This window comes from Caretta caretta, chromosome 1 (assembly GCF_965140235.1).
Source record: "Caretta caretta isolate rCarCar2 chromosome 1, rCarCar1.hap1, whole genome shotgun sequence".
In the NCBI taxonomy this organism is placed as follows: Eukaryota; Metazoa; Chordata; order Testudines; family Cheloniidae; genus Caretta; species Caretta caretta.
The window spans coordinates 37835166-37854767 of record NC_134206.1 but is presented as its reverse complement, the minus strand read 5'-3'; the positions used below and the strand labels follow the sequence as shown (position 1 = coordinate 37854767).

Below are 19602 nucleotides of genomic sequence, written 5' to 3'. Positions count from 1 at the left end.
GGCTAAGTCATTATGCAAGGTAGCCTGTTTCTTCTTGTTTTTTCCTACCCCCCCCCCCCCAGATGTTCTGGTTTAACTTGGATTTAAACTTGGAGAGTGGTCAGTTTAGATGAGCTATTACCAGCAGGAGAGTGAGTTTGTGTGTGTATGGGGGTGGGGGGGATGTGAGAAAACCTTGATCTATGCAGGAAATAGCCCTACTTGATTATGTAAAGAGTTGTCACTTTGGATGGGCTAGCACCAGCAGGAGAGTGAATTTGTGTGGGGGGTGGAGGGTGAGAAAACCTGGATTTGTGCTGGAAATGGCCCACCTGTTGATCAGTTTAGATAAGCTATTACCAGCAGGACAGTGGGGTGGGAGGAGGTATTGTTTCATATTCTCTGTGTGTATATAAAGTCTGCTGCAGTTTCCACGGTAAACATCTGATGAAGTGAGCTGTAGCTCACGAAAGCTCATGCTCAAATAAATTGGTTAGTCTCTAAGGTGCCACAAGTACTCCTTTTCTTTTTCCAGAAAAGAAGGTTAGCAACTTGAATCGTATCTGCATGTTTTTGTCAGGATTTTGTAAATAGAATGCTGTGCTTTGTATGGTGATACCAAATGACATGTAATCTATTCACAAGAGGGGTTGGGATTGGAATTGGATACTGATTGGGATATTAATATGCAGTCCCAGTTTTCTTTAGTGCCTTAAGAAGCTTCATTAGAAAAGATGTTGGTATCACCCATATTCTTTTTTAAAGCAGGAGATCCCATACATATTCTAGTTCCTGGACCTCAAGAACGAAAATTTAATTCAAGCTTGCTATCTCCAGGAAGACGAAAAAGGTGAATGTTCCTTTTATAATTTGTGCAACATGCTTGACTTGAACATGAGGTTCTTTGGGACATAAAAATTGCAATACTGGATCAGACCCAAGGCCCATCTAATGCTGTATCTGTTAGTAGCCAGTACCAGATGCTTCAGAGGTCGGTATAACAACCTCGCAGTAGATAGATGTGGGGAAATCTGCCCTCCTACCCTGCAACTAGGTCTCATTCTGATCTCTAGTAGTTAGAGAAGCTTAAACCTTGAAGGATGAGGTTTAATATACTTTCCAAAATTTGTTAGCATTAATTATGATAACTGGATATACATATAAATATCCAATCGATTTTTTTAATCTAGAGAACCTTTTGGACTCAGCTTCCTGTGGAAATGAGTTCCACTGTCCAGTTAAATATGTGGAAGTGTTTCCTTTTATTGGCTTTGTATTTCCCACCTTTTAATTTGATTGAAATGGCCTCTTGTTCTTGTGTTATGAGACAGGGAGGACAGAATTTCTCAGTTTTCCTCCTCTAGACTATTTATTATTTTATATGCTCATCATGTCTCTTTTCTAATATAAAGAATCCCAGTCTTCTCATTCTGTGTGTATAAGAGGTTTTCCAGATCCTTGATCTTCCTTGTCACTCTTCTCTGAACGCACTCTAATTCTTCAATATCCTTTTAGAGAAGGGATGATCAGTGCAGCACACAGTGTGACTGGATAAGGCTTCACTATTGATTAAATATAGACATTAGAATGTTCTCTGTTTTGTTCTCCATCAAATTCCTTATGTAACCTAACATCTTGTTGCTGTTTTGACCAGAGTAGCTCATTGAGCAGAGGTCTCCATTGAACTGTCGACAGTGATGCCCAAGTCCCTTTCTTGAGTTAATATAATTAATTTAGAGCCCTTTAAGGTATATAAGCAGTTTATTTTTTTCCCCTCCAACATGCATTACCTTGTATTTGTGGACATTAAAGTTAATTTCTCATCATGTTGCCCATTTGTCTAATTTATTTATGTACGTGATAATTGACCTGATATCCTAGATTAAGTATAGGGTGTCTTGTTTAACATAAGACAGATAGTTGACTACGCAGAGATAACACAATTAAAATTGTTTTATTTTTTGTTTTTCGTTACAAATATGCAGTTCAGTTTTTATTGGTTAAAATTTTCTACTTGCAAGGTTGGAAGAGGAAGTATTTATTTATGGCATGAGTCAGTAACCTCTTGTGGACAGAACCTTTTCCCAACATTGTTTACAAAGAATGCATTTTCGCAAAATATGGCATAAACTTCCAAAAATGTTTCAGTGAATCTCAGAAGAAGAAAAGTATTGCATCACCTGGACCTCATTCAACAAGTAGAAATTTTCAGGACTCTAGTGTGGTGGTAGTGGAAGAAGAGAGTGAACCCCTCCAGGAACTCATAGAGGGCAATTTCCCTGTAAGTATAAAAACAAAACACCACAGTTTCATTTTAAGGACTTGTATTGGTAAGGATAGAGTAGAAAAGAGTGCTCTATGTCACTGTGTTCTGACAACTTAAAAAGCTCCATGTCTTCTGTAGCCAAGCCAGTATTCATTCAAAGAATGTCCATGCCATACTCACTAGGTAGTTAAGTGCATGATGACCCAATTCAAAATCATCAGTCTTACATCTTAGATCCAAAGCACTGAATCTGCTACCGGATTTTCAGAATACAGTAACTCCTCACTTAACGTTGTCGCGGTTAACGATGTTTTGTTAATAGGTTGCTGACCTATTAGAGAACATACTTCTTTAAAGTCCTGCAGTGTTCCCTTATAATGTGGTTTGTCTCTCCCTGCTCTGCCTGTCTGGTGCTCCTGCCAGGGACCAGGTTGGGGCGGAGGGCTTGCCCTGTTTTGCCTGCCCAGCATTCCAGCCGTGGAGCGGGCAAGACCCCGCGCTCCCACCCTACTCCTCAGCAGGAGCCCCGGACGGGCAGAACAGGGCAAGCCCCCATGCTCCAATACCGCTCCTCGCTGGAACGCCCGGCAGGCAGAGCGGGGCAATCCCACGACCCCACTACACCCCTGCCTCAACCAAGCTTCACAATCATCATTGGTGAGTGTGGTATTAAATTGGTGGTTTAAAATTATTTAAAACTTGTACTATATATGTCTATAAGGTCTTTTGTCTGGCAAAAAAATTTCCCTAGAACTGAACTCTCCTTATCTACATTAATTCTTATGGGGAAATTGGATTTGCTAACATCATTTTGCTTAAAGTTGCATTTTTCAAGAATATAACTAGGACGTTAAGTTACTGTAATTATGATAAGCAACGTATTAAAAGACTGATTAGTCCTCCCTGTTTGACTGGGTTTCTTAAAAGTACATATCTTCCATAAATGATAGAGTTTGATACTAGGTTAAAAATAGGAACCAGAATCAAAATTTTGATTCTGACCCCAAACAGCTTTCTCTTAAAGTAATTATAGCAGGAGCCACCACTATAGTTAAGGTTAAACAGGTTTCCACTCTGACACTAGGGTTTCAGTCATTCATAATCGTTTGATGCTTTCAGGCTGAAATTTTCCAGTCTTGATAAGTCTGCTCAAAGTTCAAACTTTTAGTTGTTTTTGAAAGCTTATGCAAAAATGGTTCAGGCATCTGAATATGAAGGAAGTACGTACATTTGTGTGGCGGGGGAGAATCCTGTTCCATGCAGCACAGGTCTGTAGGAGAGATCTCTTTCCTGCACATTTCTGGAGGTTCCTAAGGTGTGTCAGAGAAGGAGTTCCTCAGACCTTATAAACTTCAGTGGGGCCACAGTCAAGGGTTCTTATTAGAAAGGTTGTCACAGCCGATATGCTTTTCACTCTGCAACTGTTGTTGCACATGCATATACAACACAGGGTTTTTTAGCTGTATGCTTAATAAGTTTAGTGATATAAACCCTCTGCAAAATGTACTTTTCATGTGCAACATGCAATTTCTAAAGGGTCATAACTTGGTCAAAGTAAAACCAAATTTCTCTGCGACACCTAGTGCCAACTTTCAACATTATTCTTCAGTCATTTTGGCTGTAAAGTGATTCAGTAAATAAAAGTTGTAGGAAATTTTCTTTTATATTTGGAGAAAAATATTCTGGTGGTATCAAGAAAAATAGTTGCAGACTTATGGGCATTATTGCTACTTTTTGTAAGCAAGCCATACTTTGAGGTCCTGAGAGTGAAACTACTTAAGTTCCTTTCCCGCTCCCCGTCTTTTTAAAATGAAACAAACCAACCTAGTAATTTCTTACCAAAAAAAAACTATGTTGAGGTGGTAAGGTTACATGGTAAGAGGCTGAAACTCGGGAAGTACAGTTAAAGTTGTATGTACAATCTTATCTCTTCCCTTTGATCATATACTCTACAATAATCCTCAATTACACAGTGGGGAAAAAAATACTGGGGCTTCTGTTGGTGGAGTTTTCAATGCTTTCCTTAGAGAGGACATGTGGTAACCCTTGATGAAGCACTTTTAGCCGCTGTTCAAGAAACCTCAACATTAACAGACAAGTCAGTTATTAGTCTGGTTTAAATCTGCCCTTTAAGGGCAAGATGAGACAGTGCTCAAGGATGCCATGTGCTGCCCCAGACAGATCTTTGTCAATGAGTGCTTAGTTAGGCCTGGATATGGTCCAGACACTGCACTTGTCATGTAGGCATAGATCTGGGTGTCTCTGGGCAGCATGTGATGTTAGATGGCCAAGGAGATAAACTTTTCTCAAGGGTGAGTGTGTATGGGTGACAGGTGGTGTCTACCATGAAAAGCAGTTGGAACAGATGTCTGCATGGAGAAACTCCAAAGGTCTCTCTGATCTTGTTGTCTCTGCAGGATGGAGTTGGGCCTGGGTTAGGGTGGGCTGCTAGGATCCTTCTCACTAGATGTCTGTTACAGTAGTAGTTATGATAAACTTCCTCATTATTATGAGTCTTTTCTGTGTATTCAAACTGTTAGTGTCCTGAACATGAAGCTGATCTTACTAGTAAATGGGAAATTGATGTTCCTTTTCTAGTCATTATAAAAAATATAATTCTGACCACTTTAAAACTGTTTTGTAGCAATTGGTCATTGAAAATGCCAGAGAGAAAATCCTGAGCAACAAATCTCTTCAGGAGAAGCTTGCAGAAAACATTAACAAATTTTTGGGCAGGTAATAAATTTATGTATGAAATATCCTGATCTTGTGTACCTGTTTTACTTCTGAATGCTATACTAACTGTTTTTAATTGTGTTCCAGTGAGGGCAGTGTTGCTCAGATTCCTAAACAGACAGACAGTGGTCCTGCAGAACCGGAGACCTCAATTGATGAAATCTTTGGACTTCAGGTAGACTTGCAGTATCTCACGTTTGAGCTGGTAAAGCCACAGCTGCTATGTGTAAATGCAGGCTGACACACACACACAGTGGGATCCTGCTAAAACCTAGCTTAAATATCTTGCTTTGAAGTCAGTGCTTTTTTCACATTTGTCTTATGAAAGCGACAAAGTTGTCAGTTAAGTAACTGTCATGGTAATGAGGCTAAATGTCCGCTATCTTGTTTATCTGAGTGCACTCTCCTCAGGTGGTCTGCCTCTTGCCCTTCTCTGTCTCAAGGTGGAATGTTTTGATTCTTTCATTCTTAGGCCAGGAGCTGGGTACACTCCCTTATGTATACCAACCCCCGTCACCTGGGTTTTGGGTCCCAGGGACCCCTCCCTTTGGGAACCAGTGACCAGTTATATTTTCCAACAGCCTCCTTATGACAGTCTTTTTATTTAGAGTTGGAACAAAACAGAGGGAAAAGGAATTAAAAACAACATAGGTCATACAGTTAGCTGCCTGCATATTTAGTCTCATCTAATCCTATGCTTCACTACCAGCTGATTTTCCTCTTCAGTTACTAGGACAGAACAGAATTGTAGAAGGGTTGACTCACCACTGGGGTGCCCCCCATATGGGTTGGCATGGTGTAGCAATTGTCTTTTCTAGTGCCCCGATGATGGTTGCTCCGCTCTCATGGTTGGGAGGGGAGGGGGTGCCAGCTGTCAGACCTCTGACCGCTGGAGCCCCACAACCAAGCCCCACACAGTTAAGTAGGTGGAAGCACACCTGGTGAAGACGCACACTGCCAACAGAAGGAGCATAGTGTAGACATGAAATACCGCTTTAATTACTGCAGTAACTGTATGCTGACTTCACTGAAGTTGACTTAGTTTTGTAGTGTAGACATGCCCTTTGTGATGAGCAACAACTCCTAGGGCTTCTCTCAAAAGTTTGGGTGTCGGGGTCAACCACAGGAGCTCATTTCAGTCTTGTGGCTTCCTATTGTCTTGTTTATTTTACAGTAACTCCCCACTTAACATCGTCCCGGTTAACATTGTTACGTTGCTGATCAATTAGAGAACACACTCGTTTAAAGTTGCACAGTGCTCCCTTATAACGTCGTTTGGCAGCCGCCTGCTTTGTCCGCTGCTTGCAGGAAGAGCAGCCCATTGCAGCTAGCTGGTGGGGGCTTGGAACCAGGGTGGACTGGCAGCCCCCCATTAGCTCCCCTAAGTTCCCTGTGCTGCAGCCTCCCAGCAGGCTATCAATTGCCGGGCAGTTCATCTGTCCCCTCCCCCGCACTGCTGTGTGCTGCTCCTGTCCTCTGCCTTGGAACTGCTCCCGGGAGCCTTCTGCTTCCTGTGCAGAGTGGGGGGGACAGAGGGGTGCTAATGTCAGGGTGTCCCCCTCCCCTACTCTTGTACCCCATCTCCACAGAGCAGGTGGGGACACAGGGAGCTTGCTGACAGCAGCTGCTGTCTCAACTTGCTGATCTACTTAAAAAGGCAATGTACTTAGAGTGGGCTCAGCGTACTTAAAGTGGCAATGCGCGTCTCTCTCTTATACGTGGTGTGTGTCTGTCTCTCCCTCTCTCTCACACGGTGTGTCTCTCTCTCTGCCATGGTGTGTCTCCTCCCTCCATTCGTGCTGCCTTGTAGAGCATGAGGCTACATTAACAATATGTTAACCCTTGAGGGCTCAGCTGAGTGCTAGTTCATCATTCAGCAGTAAGGCATTCCCTGGGAAATATCCCACCCTCTGACTCCACCACCTTACCCAAGCTTCACAATCATCATTGCCGTGTACAGTATTGTTTGTTTAAAACTTATACTGTGTGTGTGTGTGTATAGTCTTTTGTCTGGTGAAAAAAATTCTTATGGGGAAATTGGATTCGCTTAACATCATTTTGCTTAAAGTAGCATTTTTCAGGAACATAACTACAATGTTAAGTGAGGAGTTACTGTACTCATTATTTAGTATGTAAATGACTATGTAAATCAGTTCTCTGTGACTTTACCATTTTTTCAGAATGAAATCCACATGTCAGAAGAAGCAATACAGGACATCCTGGAACAGACAGAGTCAGACCCAGCTTTTCAGGCACTCTTTGACCTGTTTGAACCTGGTAGGTTAGGGTTTTCACATCTGTAAAGGATGGGCTAGAATGGTGACGTGTTCAAAACTTTGCTTGAAAAGCAGAATTGATTCAGCAGAGTACCTTTGCAGACTGGGAGAAGTGGACTTTATACTGTTATTCCCTCAAATCTGATTAGCCATCATGTAAATATCTCTTTCGATTTCATATGGATCGCTTGCAAGTATTTCAAGTAAATATTATTTTTATGTAGTGTGTCAGTGGTTACACATTCGTCTTCATTTTAGCTTTCAGTTGACAGGAGGATATAGATCATGGTTGTCTTGCTATTTTGTTTTTTATTCAACTGGAGCTTTTATTTCTTATGTCTGCTCAGTATGGTTCCAGGAATGCACTTAGTAAAAATGGAAATGTTTTCAAGTTATTGATGGATCTCTAGTGAGAATCAGTGAATAGTTCTTCTTTGTGTCCTCGTATACTGAACATTTGCAAATTTTTATTTAAACTGTGCTCATTTAATCTTAAACAGAAAATTTTATATACTTGAGACAGAAATGTCTATTTAAATTTTCTTACTGCTTTAATTTGAAATAGGTAAAAACAAGACTAATAAAAATGCACCTCATGCCATTTCCAGTCAGAATGGAGTAGAAGGTACAATGTTGGTGGATGAAGATAATCTGGAAACAATTGAAAGTTCTTTAGAAACACAAGAAGCTAGTAAGTGTATTCATTCTATAAAATCTACATTCATTCAACATTCATTCTATAAAATCTATTCCAGTATCGGTTTTCTTCCATTACAAAAATACTTACACAGTTGATTGTCTACAATTCATGGCTTTATATTTTAATTAATAATCCCTTAGTCCTGCAATTTACAGTGTATAGGGAGACTGATGCACCCATGCAGAGCCTTGTTGAAGCTGGGAATACATATGGGCATACCAGTCCACCCATACATTGTAAATTGAAATATGTGTGCTTGCAAAACTGTCTTCTCATCTAAAACAGAAATGCTCCCAGTTTTTATGTGAGCATCTTAGTTCCATAGTAGAAACTGTTGTATAATATCTAGCCGTGGCAATCTTTTCCCCCATTCTGTAGTGTTCTGGTTTAATGATGTATTTACTAAGGTTTCATCTAGCGATCCCCTGAAATACCACTTGGCGTATTTCTCTAGGGATGTAGAGACTTTGTCACTCTTATAACTCCAGCTGCAGACCTGTAGTGTTAATAGACTTGGCATCTAAATCAGGGTGATTGGGGTACTGACAACACAAATAAGAGAGATGGAAGGAAATGATTGTACCTTTGAGTTATTCAGTCTTAGTTTTAAAACAAACAATTAACTTAGTAAAAAGCAACTTTGCAGCTTACAAGTTCAGATTACTTCCTGATATAGGTAAGTGATCACCAGTAATTTTTAATAGAATTTTGTTTAAAATGGATAGCATAGTTTCTATGTATGGGTTTAAACTGATATTGAATGCCCTAACTGCTATCAGATATTCTAAGTAGCATTAACCTGCTGCTGAATGTATCATATACATCTTCCATTCAGTGGAGTGCTACCAGGTAACATACAAGATACTGTGAGGGACAAGCAAGAAAAGGGATTAAATTTGCCTGGGGGATGGGACTGTGAGCCAGATACTTATAACCAAGGAATTAAATAAAATGTTTATACAGACTAAACATTTGACTGCCTGACCTCTGCACTCCAACTTTCTGTTTCATGTAACTTCGAATCAGTTTTAAAATTGGGAGAGAGGGGAAAGTACATTGCATGGGAGATGAAGGAAGGTAGGGGAAAAATGCCCAGAAAGTTGGGGTCAATTTCAAAATAAATACTGAAAACTAGAAGTCATTGTTTTTGCTGGCCAAGAATTATGCTGGAAATATTGCATTCAGTATGTCACTTATGAAACCGTTTGTCATTGCAGTGACTAATGGACAGTTAACACCTTGTAAGAGAATAATTTGCTGAAATAATAAAATTTATAGAAATATTGAAACAACCCAACTGCTATTTTGCAGGTGATCATTCCAGAGAGGCTCGGTCCTGTACAGATTATCATTCAGAAGAAGCATCGTGTGCCTCGAAGAACAGCAATGATGATGATATCACTAAGAAAAGTGTAACTTGTGAACAGTCCCATGGAAGCGGTAAACAGAAGAAACAAACTAATAACCTTAAAACAGTAACTGATGAACAAATTGGTGAGCTTGAAATTGCCTTTGAATCTGTGCCTGATTTGACTGACTCTAACCAAAGACAGAATTCTGGTACTGAACAAAACGAACACTTTGTGGAATCTTACAGTAATAAAGAGTCAGCTGAATTAGTATCCCAAAGTCAAACAGCTATGGAAACTGAAAAAGACACACTAAATCATAATGGTCAGATTACACCCTGTTTGGAGTATGATCATTCTGATATTCCACAGAGTTCCTTGGCTTCACTTGATGAAGATACTATAACTATTGAAAACAGAACATATCCTGGAACAAGTGAGTGTCCTTTATCGCCAGATACTTCGTTATCTGAAAAAACAAATATAAGTCCCTCTCACAGGAGCCCTGATCACAGTGTGGTGCTAAAAAAAAGTAATGCATCCAAGTGTAGTCAATCAGGAGATTCAAATGAAAAGGATAGAACAAAAGAAACACCCATGTTGCCTGTTGCTTTACAACAAAATTCTAATCACCTTTCTAACGGTCAAGACCTAGATAAAATGGTGTTGGATTGTGTTGAAAGATCTGTAAATATATCAGCTCCGACGAGAACGGAGTTGCAGCTTGAAGTTGTAGATACTTCCAACAAACCTCATCCAGGTGATCAGTATTCACTTGATAAGCCTTCTACAAAAGATTTAAGTCTCCTTTCAGGGTCATCAGACTCTGGGAGAACACAAGTGGACACGCAAGAACCTTCATCGTCTACAGAAAGAGATGCTGAGACTATATTTTTCTCTTCAGGTGATGATGGATGTACAGAAATTTCTGTAGTATCCACTGAAAGTAACCCTACTGTATCTGAAGCATGCCATACCCCTCCACTAGAAACTGCATGCTTGAGAGAAGAGTCTAGCACTGAGTTCAAAAGTATTGGTGGTGTTTCTTCTAGCAGTCAGCTCATGGGTGTAGATCCTTCTAGTATAGTGTCACTCAAAATCATCATCAGTGATGACCCATTTATTTCATCTGACACTGAGTTAAACAATGCAGTTTCCAGCATCACTGGAGAAAATTTGCCAACTATAATACTATCTTCTCCAGCCAAAACTACGGGGCTGTCCAAATGTGTAACTTCAGAAGAGACTGAAAGAGCTGGGGACTCGGCTTTGGCCGAGCAGAATCTTCATGTGCTCAGACCTAAAGACCCTGTTGTGTCCACAGCTAATATGCAGAATGAAGATTGCACTGTTTTTTCAGTTGCTAGTGCAACTAATCTTTCCAAGGATGGGGGATTTATACAGTTGATGCCGGCAACGAGCACAGCTTTTGGCAATTCAAATAACCTTTATATCGCAACCTGTGTGACTGATCCAACCACATTGGGCACTACTGTAACTCCATCTAACGTAGTTGTGTTGCCTGGCAATTCTGTGCCACTTGCTGCCCAAGCTCCAGCAACACAACAGTTACAGACTCCTCCTAGATCAAACATGTTTACAATGAATCAGACTGTATCTCCAAACTTTTCACAAGGTAACTTGGTTAAAGCATTCATTAAATATGTACATAGTGCTTACTTTTTCATTTGTCCTTGTAAATGTATTAAAAGTAAAGGGGTATCTAAGAATCAGTTTATATACCACTTCAAACTAACTAGACATTTAAATAACTTGTAAGTATATTTGTGTATTTATTATTTCATTTACTTCCAGCTACAGTGTATACTGCTTTGAAAAGTTGGACTGACCTTTCGGGGCAAATATCACATAATTATAGAAATGATAATGCTGGAAAGGGATCTTTTGGTTTTTTCAGGCCAGAAGGATTAGTTAACTTTTCCTTAAAACATCCCAAGATAAAACAGTGGCACTGTCTACCTCACTGGGCACAATTTTCAAATGTTGGATTATCTGCCTTTCAAAACACTTCTCTAAATATCCCAGATTATTATCTGTACTCCCTCTCCAATAGAAAGGAAGCAGTAAGAGAACTATTAATTCTGAATACTAAGTATAAAACAAATGGGCTGAAATAGAAAGGACACATTTAATTCAAATAGAAAAATGAGGGTCATATATGCTTCTGATTGATTTATCCAGCAGCAAATCAGAAGATACATCTTTTAATAATAAGTTATTTATAAATCTCTTAGGTGTCCTTTGTAAGACTCCTGTATTTTAAACTATTTTCCTGCATGGTGTTGGTACTTGTCTTAGACTGAATGACTAGCTAGTTATATCATAGTAATTTTCTTCCCTTCTCAAGTGACTGCCATATTTCAATGTTTTCTTTAAAGCCTGGTCTACACTCAGAAGTTGTACTGGTACAGTTATTTTGCTTACGGGTGTGATACTTTTACCAAAATAGCTATACCAATAAAAGCCCTAGTGTGGGTGCAGTTATACCAGAATAAAGGTGATCTATATTTATACCTGTACAGTTAAAGTAGTACAATGTTTTTAGAAAATATTTTTAAAATGTCAAATAATAACAATAAAGTAAGTCCTGTCTAGATAGTAAAATCTAAAACTAACTTGCTACCATCAACATACATTTAGATAGGTATATTTGCAAAAATGTAAATGTAACTCATGGTCATCCCTTCACTGGTCTGCAGCTATTTCTGTGTGGACAGAGGTAAGTGTAAAAATATCTCCAGTTTGCAGAATTTCAGGGTGCTGTTCATCTGTTTAACTAGTGTTTGTTTTTTGAACTATGTATAGTCTGTGGTTTTGCCTTATTCAAAATCTGCATGTTTTTCTCCATTCAAATTTTGTGTCGTATGTGCAGTCACTCAACTGAAGAGGAAACTCTGCTCTACATAGTCTTTATTTTACAGTTAGTCTGCTAAAGTAATTTTCCGGTATTATGTGTCTTGCACATCAGACAGACAGAAGCTTCATAGCCTAGTATCTATAATGCATAGTAAACATTCCTAGCTTGGCTGTGAAATAGCATCCTCCCCACTTGGGTTTTACAAAACTATCCAGGGGAAAGACCAATTTCAGGAGCCATTTGTTCTGTTCTGACTGAAATATTTTAATTTGTATTCTATAAAAATAATTATTTTTTTAGGTTCTGCCATTATAATTGCATCTCCAGTGCAGCCTGTTCTACCAGGAATGGTGGGGATGATCCCCGTATCAGTAGTGGGACAAAGTGGAAATACTTTCTCAGCACCTCCCCACCAGGTAAAGTGTTACTAATAAATCTTCATGTTCTCAAAATTTTCAAACAAGCCCTAATGTGATACTTTGATTCTTTGAAGGTTCTACACATGCCTATAGCAAATCCTGTGTGCAACAGAAGTGTTCCTAAAATACCGATCCCTCCCAAATCTCAGAAGACCGCCGGAGCAAGAAACAAGTCAAATACAGGTACAGGGCTTAAACTACTTAAGAGTTAAAAAACTCCTCTGAAGAGTGAATTGATTGCTTCATGTTTTACGCCTGTTTGGCTGCATTTACAGTTGTAATTTGAATTATTTTATAAAACCAATTTACTCTTGCCATAAATATTGATCTGATCAAAACCACATTGAAATAGAAAAAGTAAAGCAGAATAGCCACCTGTACTCCTGAGGGAATTCTGCGTCAAAAAATTAAAAATTATGCGCATATTTGAAAATTCTGCAAATTTTATTTGTCAATAATATGTGGCTCTAGCTTGGTAGTGGGGAGCACAGGCCACTGGCTTCATTGAGACGGGAGATCACCCTGAAGCCCCCACCTCCCCCTTACAGGGACTCGGCAGTGAGGCTGCACCCGACCCTGACACAGTGCAAGGCCAGGCCTGCCCCATAAACACCCTGGGGCCCTGCCCCTCTGTGCCAGGTGCACCAGGTGTGGGTGGGCAGGCTCAGCCCAACAGGATCCAAGTGTGGAGAGGCTTAGTGTGGGGTGAGAGGTTTCTGTGTGGGGCAATCCCTTTCCCCCATTTTACGTATAATTATATATTTAAACATGTGGATAAATTCTCTCCCTGCATTACGAAGGATTGCTTCTTTAAATGGCAAATTTTAATAAGATAGTTGAAGGTAATTTAATTTTTTCCCTGCCCCTGTACATTTTACATTTATACATCCAAGTTGTTTTAACTAAAATGGTATACTGGGAGCTGTATGTTGGCACTTAATTGATCGACCTGTGCTATTTTTCCATTTCAGATATTTTCATAATCCAGTAACTATTAAAACTATAAAACATACTATGGAGCTGTTATCACCAAGTTGCTCTTTTGATTTTTTTTAACATGTGAAGTGGTGTGAACAAGTGGGATATTCCTATGCTACCAGCTCTAAGAAGGTTAGTTTGGATATTTTCAATTTATTAACTGTTACACCTCACCATTTCAGGAAAGCTGGTAAGCTGTACAGCAAAGCCTGTGAACCATCCAAGTTCTCGAGTACAAAGGTTAGCATAAATACTTCTTCAGTCTTGCTTTGTTTCAACTTCTGCAGATTCCTTCGTAACTTCGTTTGGGAAAGAAACTTCACAAACACTTGTGAATTAACTATTTGTGGTTCTTTTCCTCCTTTCTTGTACCTACCAACTCTTGACATTTTCTGTTTTTAAACTAGAGCCTTGGTCCCAGATACAGAGGGTTGCATGCCAATTGGTGATAGCCATAGGCTAGGGCAGGGCTGGCCAACCTGAGCCTGAGAAGAAGCCAGAATTTACCAATGTACATTGCCAAAGAGCCACAGTGATACGTCAGCAGCCCCCCATCAGCTCCCCATGCCTCTCGATCAGCTGTTTTGTGGCATGCAGGAGGCTCTGGGGGTGGGGGGCAGAGAGAAGTGAGGGCACAGCAGGCTCAGGGGAGGGGGTGGGGAAGGGGTGGAGTGGGGGCAGGGCATGTAGTAGAGCCAGGGGTTAAGCAGTGAGCACCCCCTGGCACACTGGAAAGTTGGCGCCTGTTGCTCCAGCCCCGGAGTCGATGCCCATACAAGGAGCCGCATATTAACTTCTGAAGAGCCACAGGTTGGCCACCCCTGGGCTAGGGCACTGTTTTTCAAACCGTGGGTCGCAACCCAGTAGTGGGTCACAGCATGTCAGGCACTGGGTCGCTTTGCTCTGGTCAGCACCACCGACCGGGAAGTTAAAAGTACAGTCAGCGGTGCTGCCCAGCTAAGGCAGGCTAGTCCTTACCTGTTCCGACACTGTGCTGCGTCCCGGAAGCGGCCAGCAGCAGGTCCGGCTTCTAGGCAGGGGGTCCGCAGGGGGCAGTGCCTGCAGGCGAGAGTCGCGTGAAGCCACTTGTGTGCTGCCTAGGAGCCGGAACTGCTGCTGCTGGCTGCTTCTGGGGTGCAGCACGGTCTGCAGTGCCAGGACAGGCGGGAAGCCTGCCTCTGCACCCCGAGTGTGCTGCTGACCGGGAGCTGCTGGAGGTAAGTCTGTGCCCCAACCCCACACCCCAGCCCTGAGCCCCTCCCAAACCTGAGACCCCTTCCTGCACCCCAAACCATCATCCCTGACCCCACCCCAGAGCCTGCAATCCCAGCCTAGAGTCTGAACCCCTCATTCCTGGCCCCAGCCCTACCCCTTCATCCCCAGCTCTGTTGGGTCACAGGCATCAACAATTTTCTTCAACTGGGTCCCCAGAAGAAAAGTTTTAAAATTACTGGGCTAGTGTTATACTATTTGTTTCTCTGCTAGTTTTTGCTATCCTGATTTTTCAAAGAAAATTTTCAGATTTTAAAAAAGTCTGAGGTAGGAGAGAGTGCCAGATGCATTTATTGGAGGGTTTTAAACATAAAGTTGATTTTCCAGACTATACTAAGATGTTAAAGGATGAGGGGAAGGAATGTTAGGCTGGTCTTGGAGGAGAAGGTGTTAATTTTGTATTTCTTAGGATAAAACTGGTGTCAATTCATAATTATAACAGGATGCTAGAATCAGGAATGTTCCTCCTTATTTTAGTCAGGTAGAGGAGAAGAGGACCAGAGTTCAATATTAGCAGCAGGGTAGATAAAAATTAAATTTAAATAATTTTTCAAACAAAAATAAATTTTTTTCATATTAAAAATACACCTGTTTAAAAAGAAATGTGAATTTCATACAAATATGTTAAGCTAACTTTATTATTATATTTTAAATAAAAAATAAATATGCTGAATCCATGAGCCTGTGTTAAAAGTTTTTAGTTAAAGGCTGCTTTTCTATACAAAGAAAAAAATCAGGGTAAAACATCTAACTTTTGAAATCAAGCTTTATAAATATGCCACAATAGATCAGCCTAAGTAATTTAGGAGGCTGTCTCATTTTCAAGAAATTTAGGCGAGACTAGGAATTTGTTCCCATAATATAAGAACTAGGGGCCACCAAATGAAATTAATGGGCAGCAGGTTTAAAACAAATAAAAGGAAGTTCTTCTTCACACAGTGCACAGTCAACTCCTTGCCTGAGGAGGTTGTGAAGGCTAGGACTATAACAGGGTTTAAAAGAGAACTAGATAAATTCATGAAGGCTGAGTCCATTAATGGCTATTAGCCAGGATGGGTAAGGAATGGTGTCCCTAGCCTGTTTGTCAGAGTGTGGAGATGGATGGCTGGAGAGAGATCACTTGATCATTACCTGTTAGGTTCACTCCCTCTGGAGAACCTGGCATTGGCCACTGTCGGTAGACAGGACACTGGGCTGGATGGACCTTTGGTCTGACCCACTATGGCCATTTTTATGTTCTTATGCCTAAGTGACAGTGACGGCAGCTTATTTGAAAATTTTCCCAGGCTGACCTGAATTCAGTTTAATTCACTGACTATAGTTAATCTATTTAAGAAATCATTTAGTTGTAAATGTGAAACATTGTTTGGATACATAAACCTGTCTTATCAAAACATTTAAGGTGGTTTTGTTTAATAAAAATAAATTTTATGCTGTTTTGTGTGTTTAATTAAATTCCAGTTACCATCTTAATGCAGCTTGACACAAATCATGTACAAAAAATTAATTTAGTAAATAAGCAGCCTCACTCATCATTTTCTAACATACTAAAAATGTATAATTAATAAGAGTATGAAAATATTAAACTGTATAATTGCTTAGATAAATGTATGTAGTTACAGTGTACCTTCCTAGGTAACAAAAAGATGTACCCAATCTATGGTAAAAGCTCTCTAGTTGTAAATCAAGATGTTTTAATGGTTATATCAGCCAATGAGAGAATGCTCCTTCAGTTATTTTCAAAAGGAAGTATAAATGGAAAAGCTGATGATTTAAATCAAGTCCACCCTGATTAGCCTTCCCTATTGCTACTCTTGCAGGAAGGAGTTTGAAAAGACCACCTGGGAAAGAGGGAGGGAGTAAAGGAGGAAATTAGGAGGGCAGTACATTGAGAGTAGAAAGTAGAATCAGAAGAAAAAAGTCTTGGAAGTGAAGAGTACTCAGACTAAATTACACCAAATCCTCGCTAGAACGTGTGTGTATATAGTGTGAATTCGCATATAATGTGGTCGCAGCCATGGATCCCAAATTTAATTACTTTAATTGCAATTTATTTTAACGCGGTCCCCGCTATAACACGGTACGACGCATGGATCCCAAATCCTGCATTCTAGCAAGGGCCTGGTGTTCTAAAGTACTGAATGAAGAGAAAAATTAGACAGTTAAAACACATTGGAAAGATGGAGGAACCTATAGGAAATGGAGTAAGTTAAATTTTCTATTTCAGAGAAAGTTTGATGTAAATAAAAGATTACAATGAAATCCATATATACCAATGTATACTCTTCTATTATTGTACATGTAAAGTGGTGGGTGCTTTCTTCTGTATCTGATGGAGAAACACAGAGGCAAGATTTGAGACCCCCTTGTTTTGGAGTATTCAACCCTCTGCTAGTCTTAATCCACCTTAATCATATAAATTCTACTTGCACCCTGCGAAGGGGGCAGTGTGTTGCCGTTCCTGAAAGGAAGAGTGAGAGTTTCCAGAGTGTGTCCTGTACTTCATCTTAAGTTGAACTGAAATGACAAAAGAACTACAATGATCCACTGAGTTTTTCTCTGCTGGATTCATCAGCCCATTGATTACTCATGCCCTTCTTTTCCTTATCCAGTCATTTCAATGTTCGTATAAGAAAAGGAGTACTTGTGGCACCTTAGAGACTAACCAATTTATTTGAGCATAAGCTTTCATGTAGCTCATAAAAGCTTATGCTCAAATAAATTGGTTAGTCTCTAAGGTGCCACAAGTACTCCTTTTCTTTTTGCGAATACAGACTAACACGGCTGCTACTCTGAAACCAGCGTTCCCATAGTAAAACAAAGGACAGGCTACTAGACACAGCCCTTAGAGGGTTCATATGTGCTCTCACCCAAATACGCATTTTCATTTGCAATCTGAGCAAATGTTAAGCTATATTTACAACACTGAGAAATAGCTTAGATTGAAAAACTTGCATAATATAAATCAAAATTATGTTCCTGAAATATTTCTATCACATTTGTCAGGACTGGAAATTCAGACAGGAATGCCTGTGCAGATCTGGGAAGGAAATTGGAAGAGAGTTCACTTACTGTACCAGCAGAGACCACGAGTTCAAATTCCAAACAGAATGAAAGCCACAGGAGAGTTCTTTGCTTTGATAGCGCTTTATCTACTCCAGGAGGAAATACTCAAGTTCAAAATACTAAGAGCTTATTACAAAAAGAAAGGAATGAAAATCCTCCAAGTACTGCATCTGCCTCTGTCAAAACACAGTCCAACAAAAGAGAGAAGGATAAAACTTTGCCTAGAATTCTATGTAAGGCTGAGGTTGGCGGTAGTAGAAATGCAGCTGTGAAAGAAGCCCAGCCTGAGAGAAGACCTGTGGCTGCAGGACTCACATTAGATCCCTTTCACAAGACAACAGCGAATAAAGAGAATGAATTAAGAAGGGATGTTGATGAAAAACAAAAGAACCAGGATGCTGCAAAACTGTCAAATGGCCAAAAGAATGTCGGCCTTTGGAATGAGAAAACTGTTGCTTTGGTGCAGGAACAGAACAAAAAACAAGGATCACTGTCGAATGTGAACAGCAAAATTTCAGGATCTGTTTCCCTATCTTCAAAGGAGCCAAAAAGAGACCAAACAAAACCTTCCAACCATAGCCTTAGTTTGGCAAGTCCATTAACTAAACAAGCTGTGGAGATGCTACATGGCATTCAGTGGCACAGCCCTGCTAGCAAAGTGGTTGAAAATGGGGATTTACCAGTACCCCGCACACCATCAGGAGTTGGGGATACACAAACAGAGGATATCTCAGACAGTGTAAGGACACCAACTTGTAGACGTTACATTGAAGACAGCACAACCCCTAGAATAATGGTCCCTCCTGCTACTCCAGACTTGCCTGCCTGCAGCCCGGCTAGTGAAACAGGTAGTGAAAACAGTGTCAGTATGGCTGCCCACACATTGATGATTCTATCAAGGGCTGCTATTGCAAGGACTAATACTATGACTCCCCTGAAAGACAGCAAACAACAATTCAGGTCAGTGAGAAGCACAGCAAAAAAAAGGAAACTGGAGGACTTAAATGAATGTGAGAGAAACTCCCGTTCTGCTAGTAAAAAGGAACTTCAGAGCTCTACAACACCAGTGAAAAAGAAGAAAATAAAGGCAAGTACCTAAATTAATTTTTCATTTTAAAAATGTCAGTACTTAATTTTTTTTAGCCCCAATATGTATCTAGCATTGGATGGGAAAGAGCTGTGAGCTCAACACCCACTAAATGGATTCCTTAGTGTCATAGCTCCTTGAGCCCGCTTTTCTTCATCGTAACTAACAAAATATTTCTTAGGATTCAGACTACCTCACATACATAGGTGCAACTCCCAGTAACTTTGTTGGCAACTGCGTATGAAGGTCAAATTAGCCTGTTAGAAACGTACTCATCATAAAAAGAGAGATCTGGAATGCAATCCCTTTCCCACAGCCTCGGTGCAGTGATAGACCCAGGAGCGGACATACTTTGTCTATTTGAAATATTATCTTTAATAAAACTTGGGAGTTTAAGCCAATGGTGAATTTCAAAGGCATTACTCTAGATCAAGTGTTAAAGCAGTCCATGTAAACTGTGATGGGACAAGATACATTCTGTAGCTTTTGTAATTCGTAATACTTAGTCCTATAATATTTTTCATCCAGAGATCTCAAAGTGGTTTACAAAGTTGTGTAAGCATGGTCCATATTTTACAGATGGGGAAACTTAAGGC

The 19602-nt window shown here is 40.2% G+C and overlaps 1 protein-coding gene across 2 annotated transcripts in view; it reads left to right on the top strand.

The window, feature by feature from the left end:
- Positions 1-19602, top strand: part of NPAT (nuclear protein, coactivator of histone transcription) — a 33197-nt gene that overhangs the window by 11417 nt on the left and 2178 nt on the right. The window contains exons 7-17 of one of the 2 annotated variants that reach the window (XM_048844528.2): positions 748-829; positions 2128-2260; positions 4890-4981; positions 5069-5156; positions 7162-7258; positions 7823-7948; positions 9269-10942; positions 12485-12600; positions 12678-12786; positions 13764-13821; positions 17860-19006. In XM_048844528.2, the coding sequence (XP_048700485.2) occupies positions 748-829; positions 2128-2260; positions 4890-4981; positions 5069-5156; positions 7162-7258; positions 7823-7948; positions 9269-10942; positions 12485-12600; positions 12678-12786; positions 13764-13821; positions 17860-19006 (3722 nt within the window). Of the gene's footprint in view, positions 1-744; positions 830-2127; positions 2261-4889; positions 4982-5068; positions 5157-7161; positions 7259-7822; positions 7949-9268; positions 10943-12484; positions 12601-12677; positions 12787-13763; positions 13822-17859; positions 19007-19602 lie in introns of both variants that reach the window. The other variant, XM_048844522.2, reaches the window with a different exon arrangement.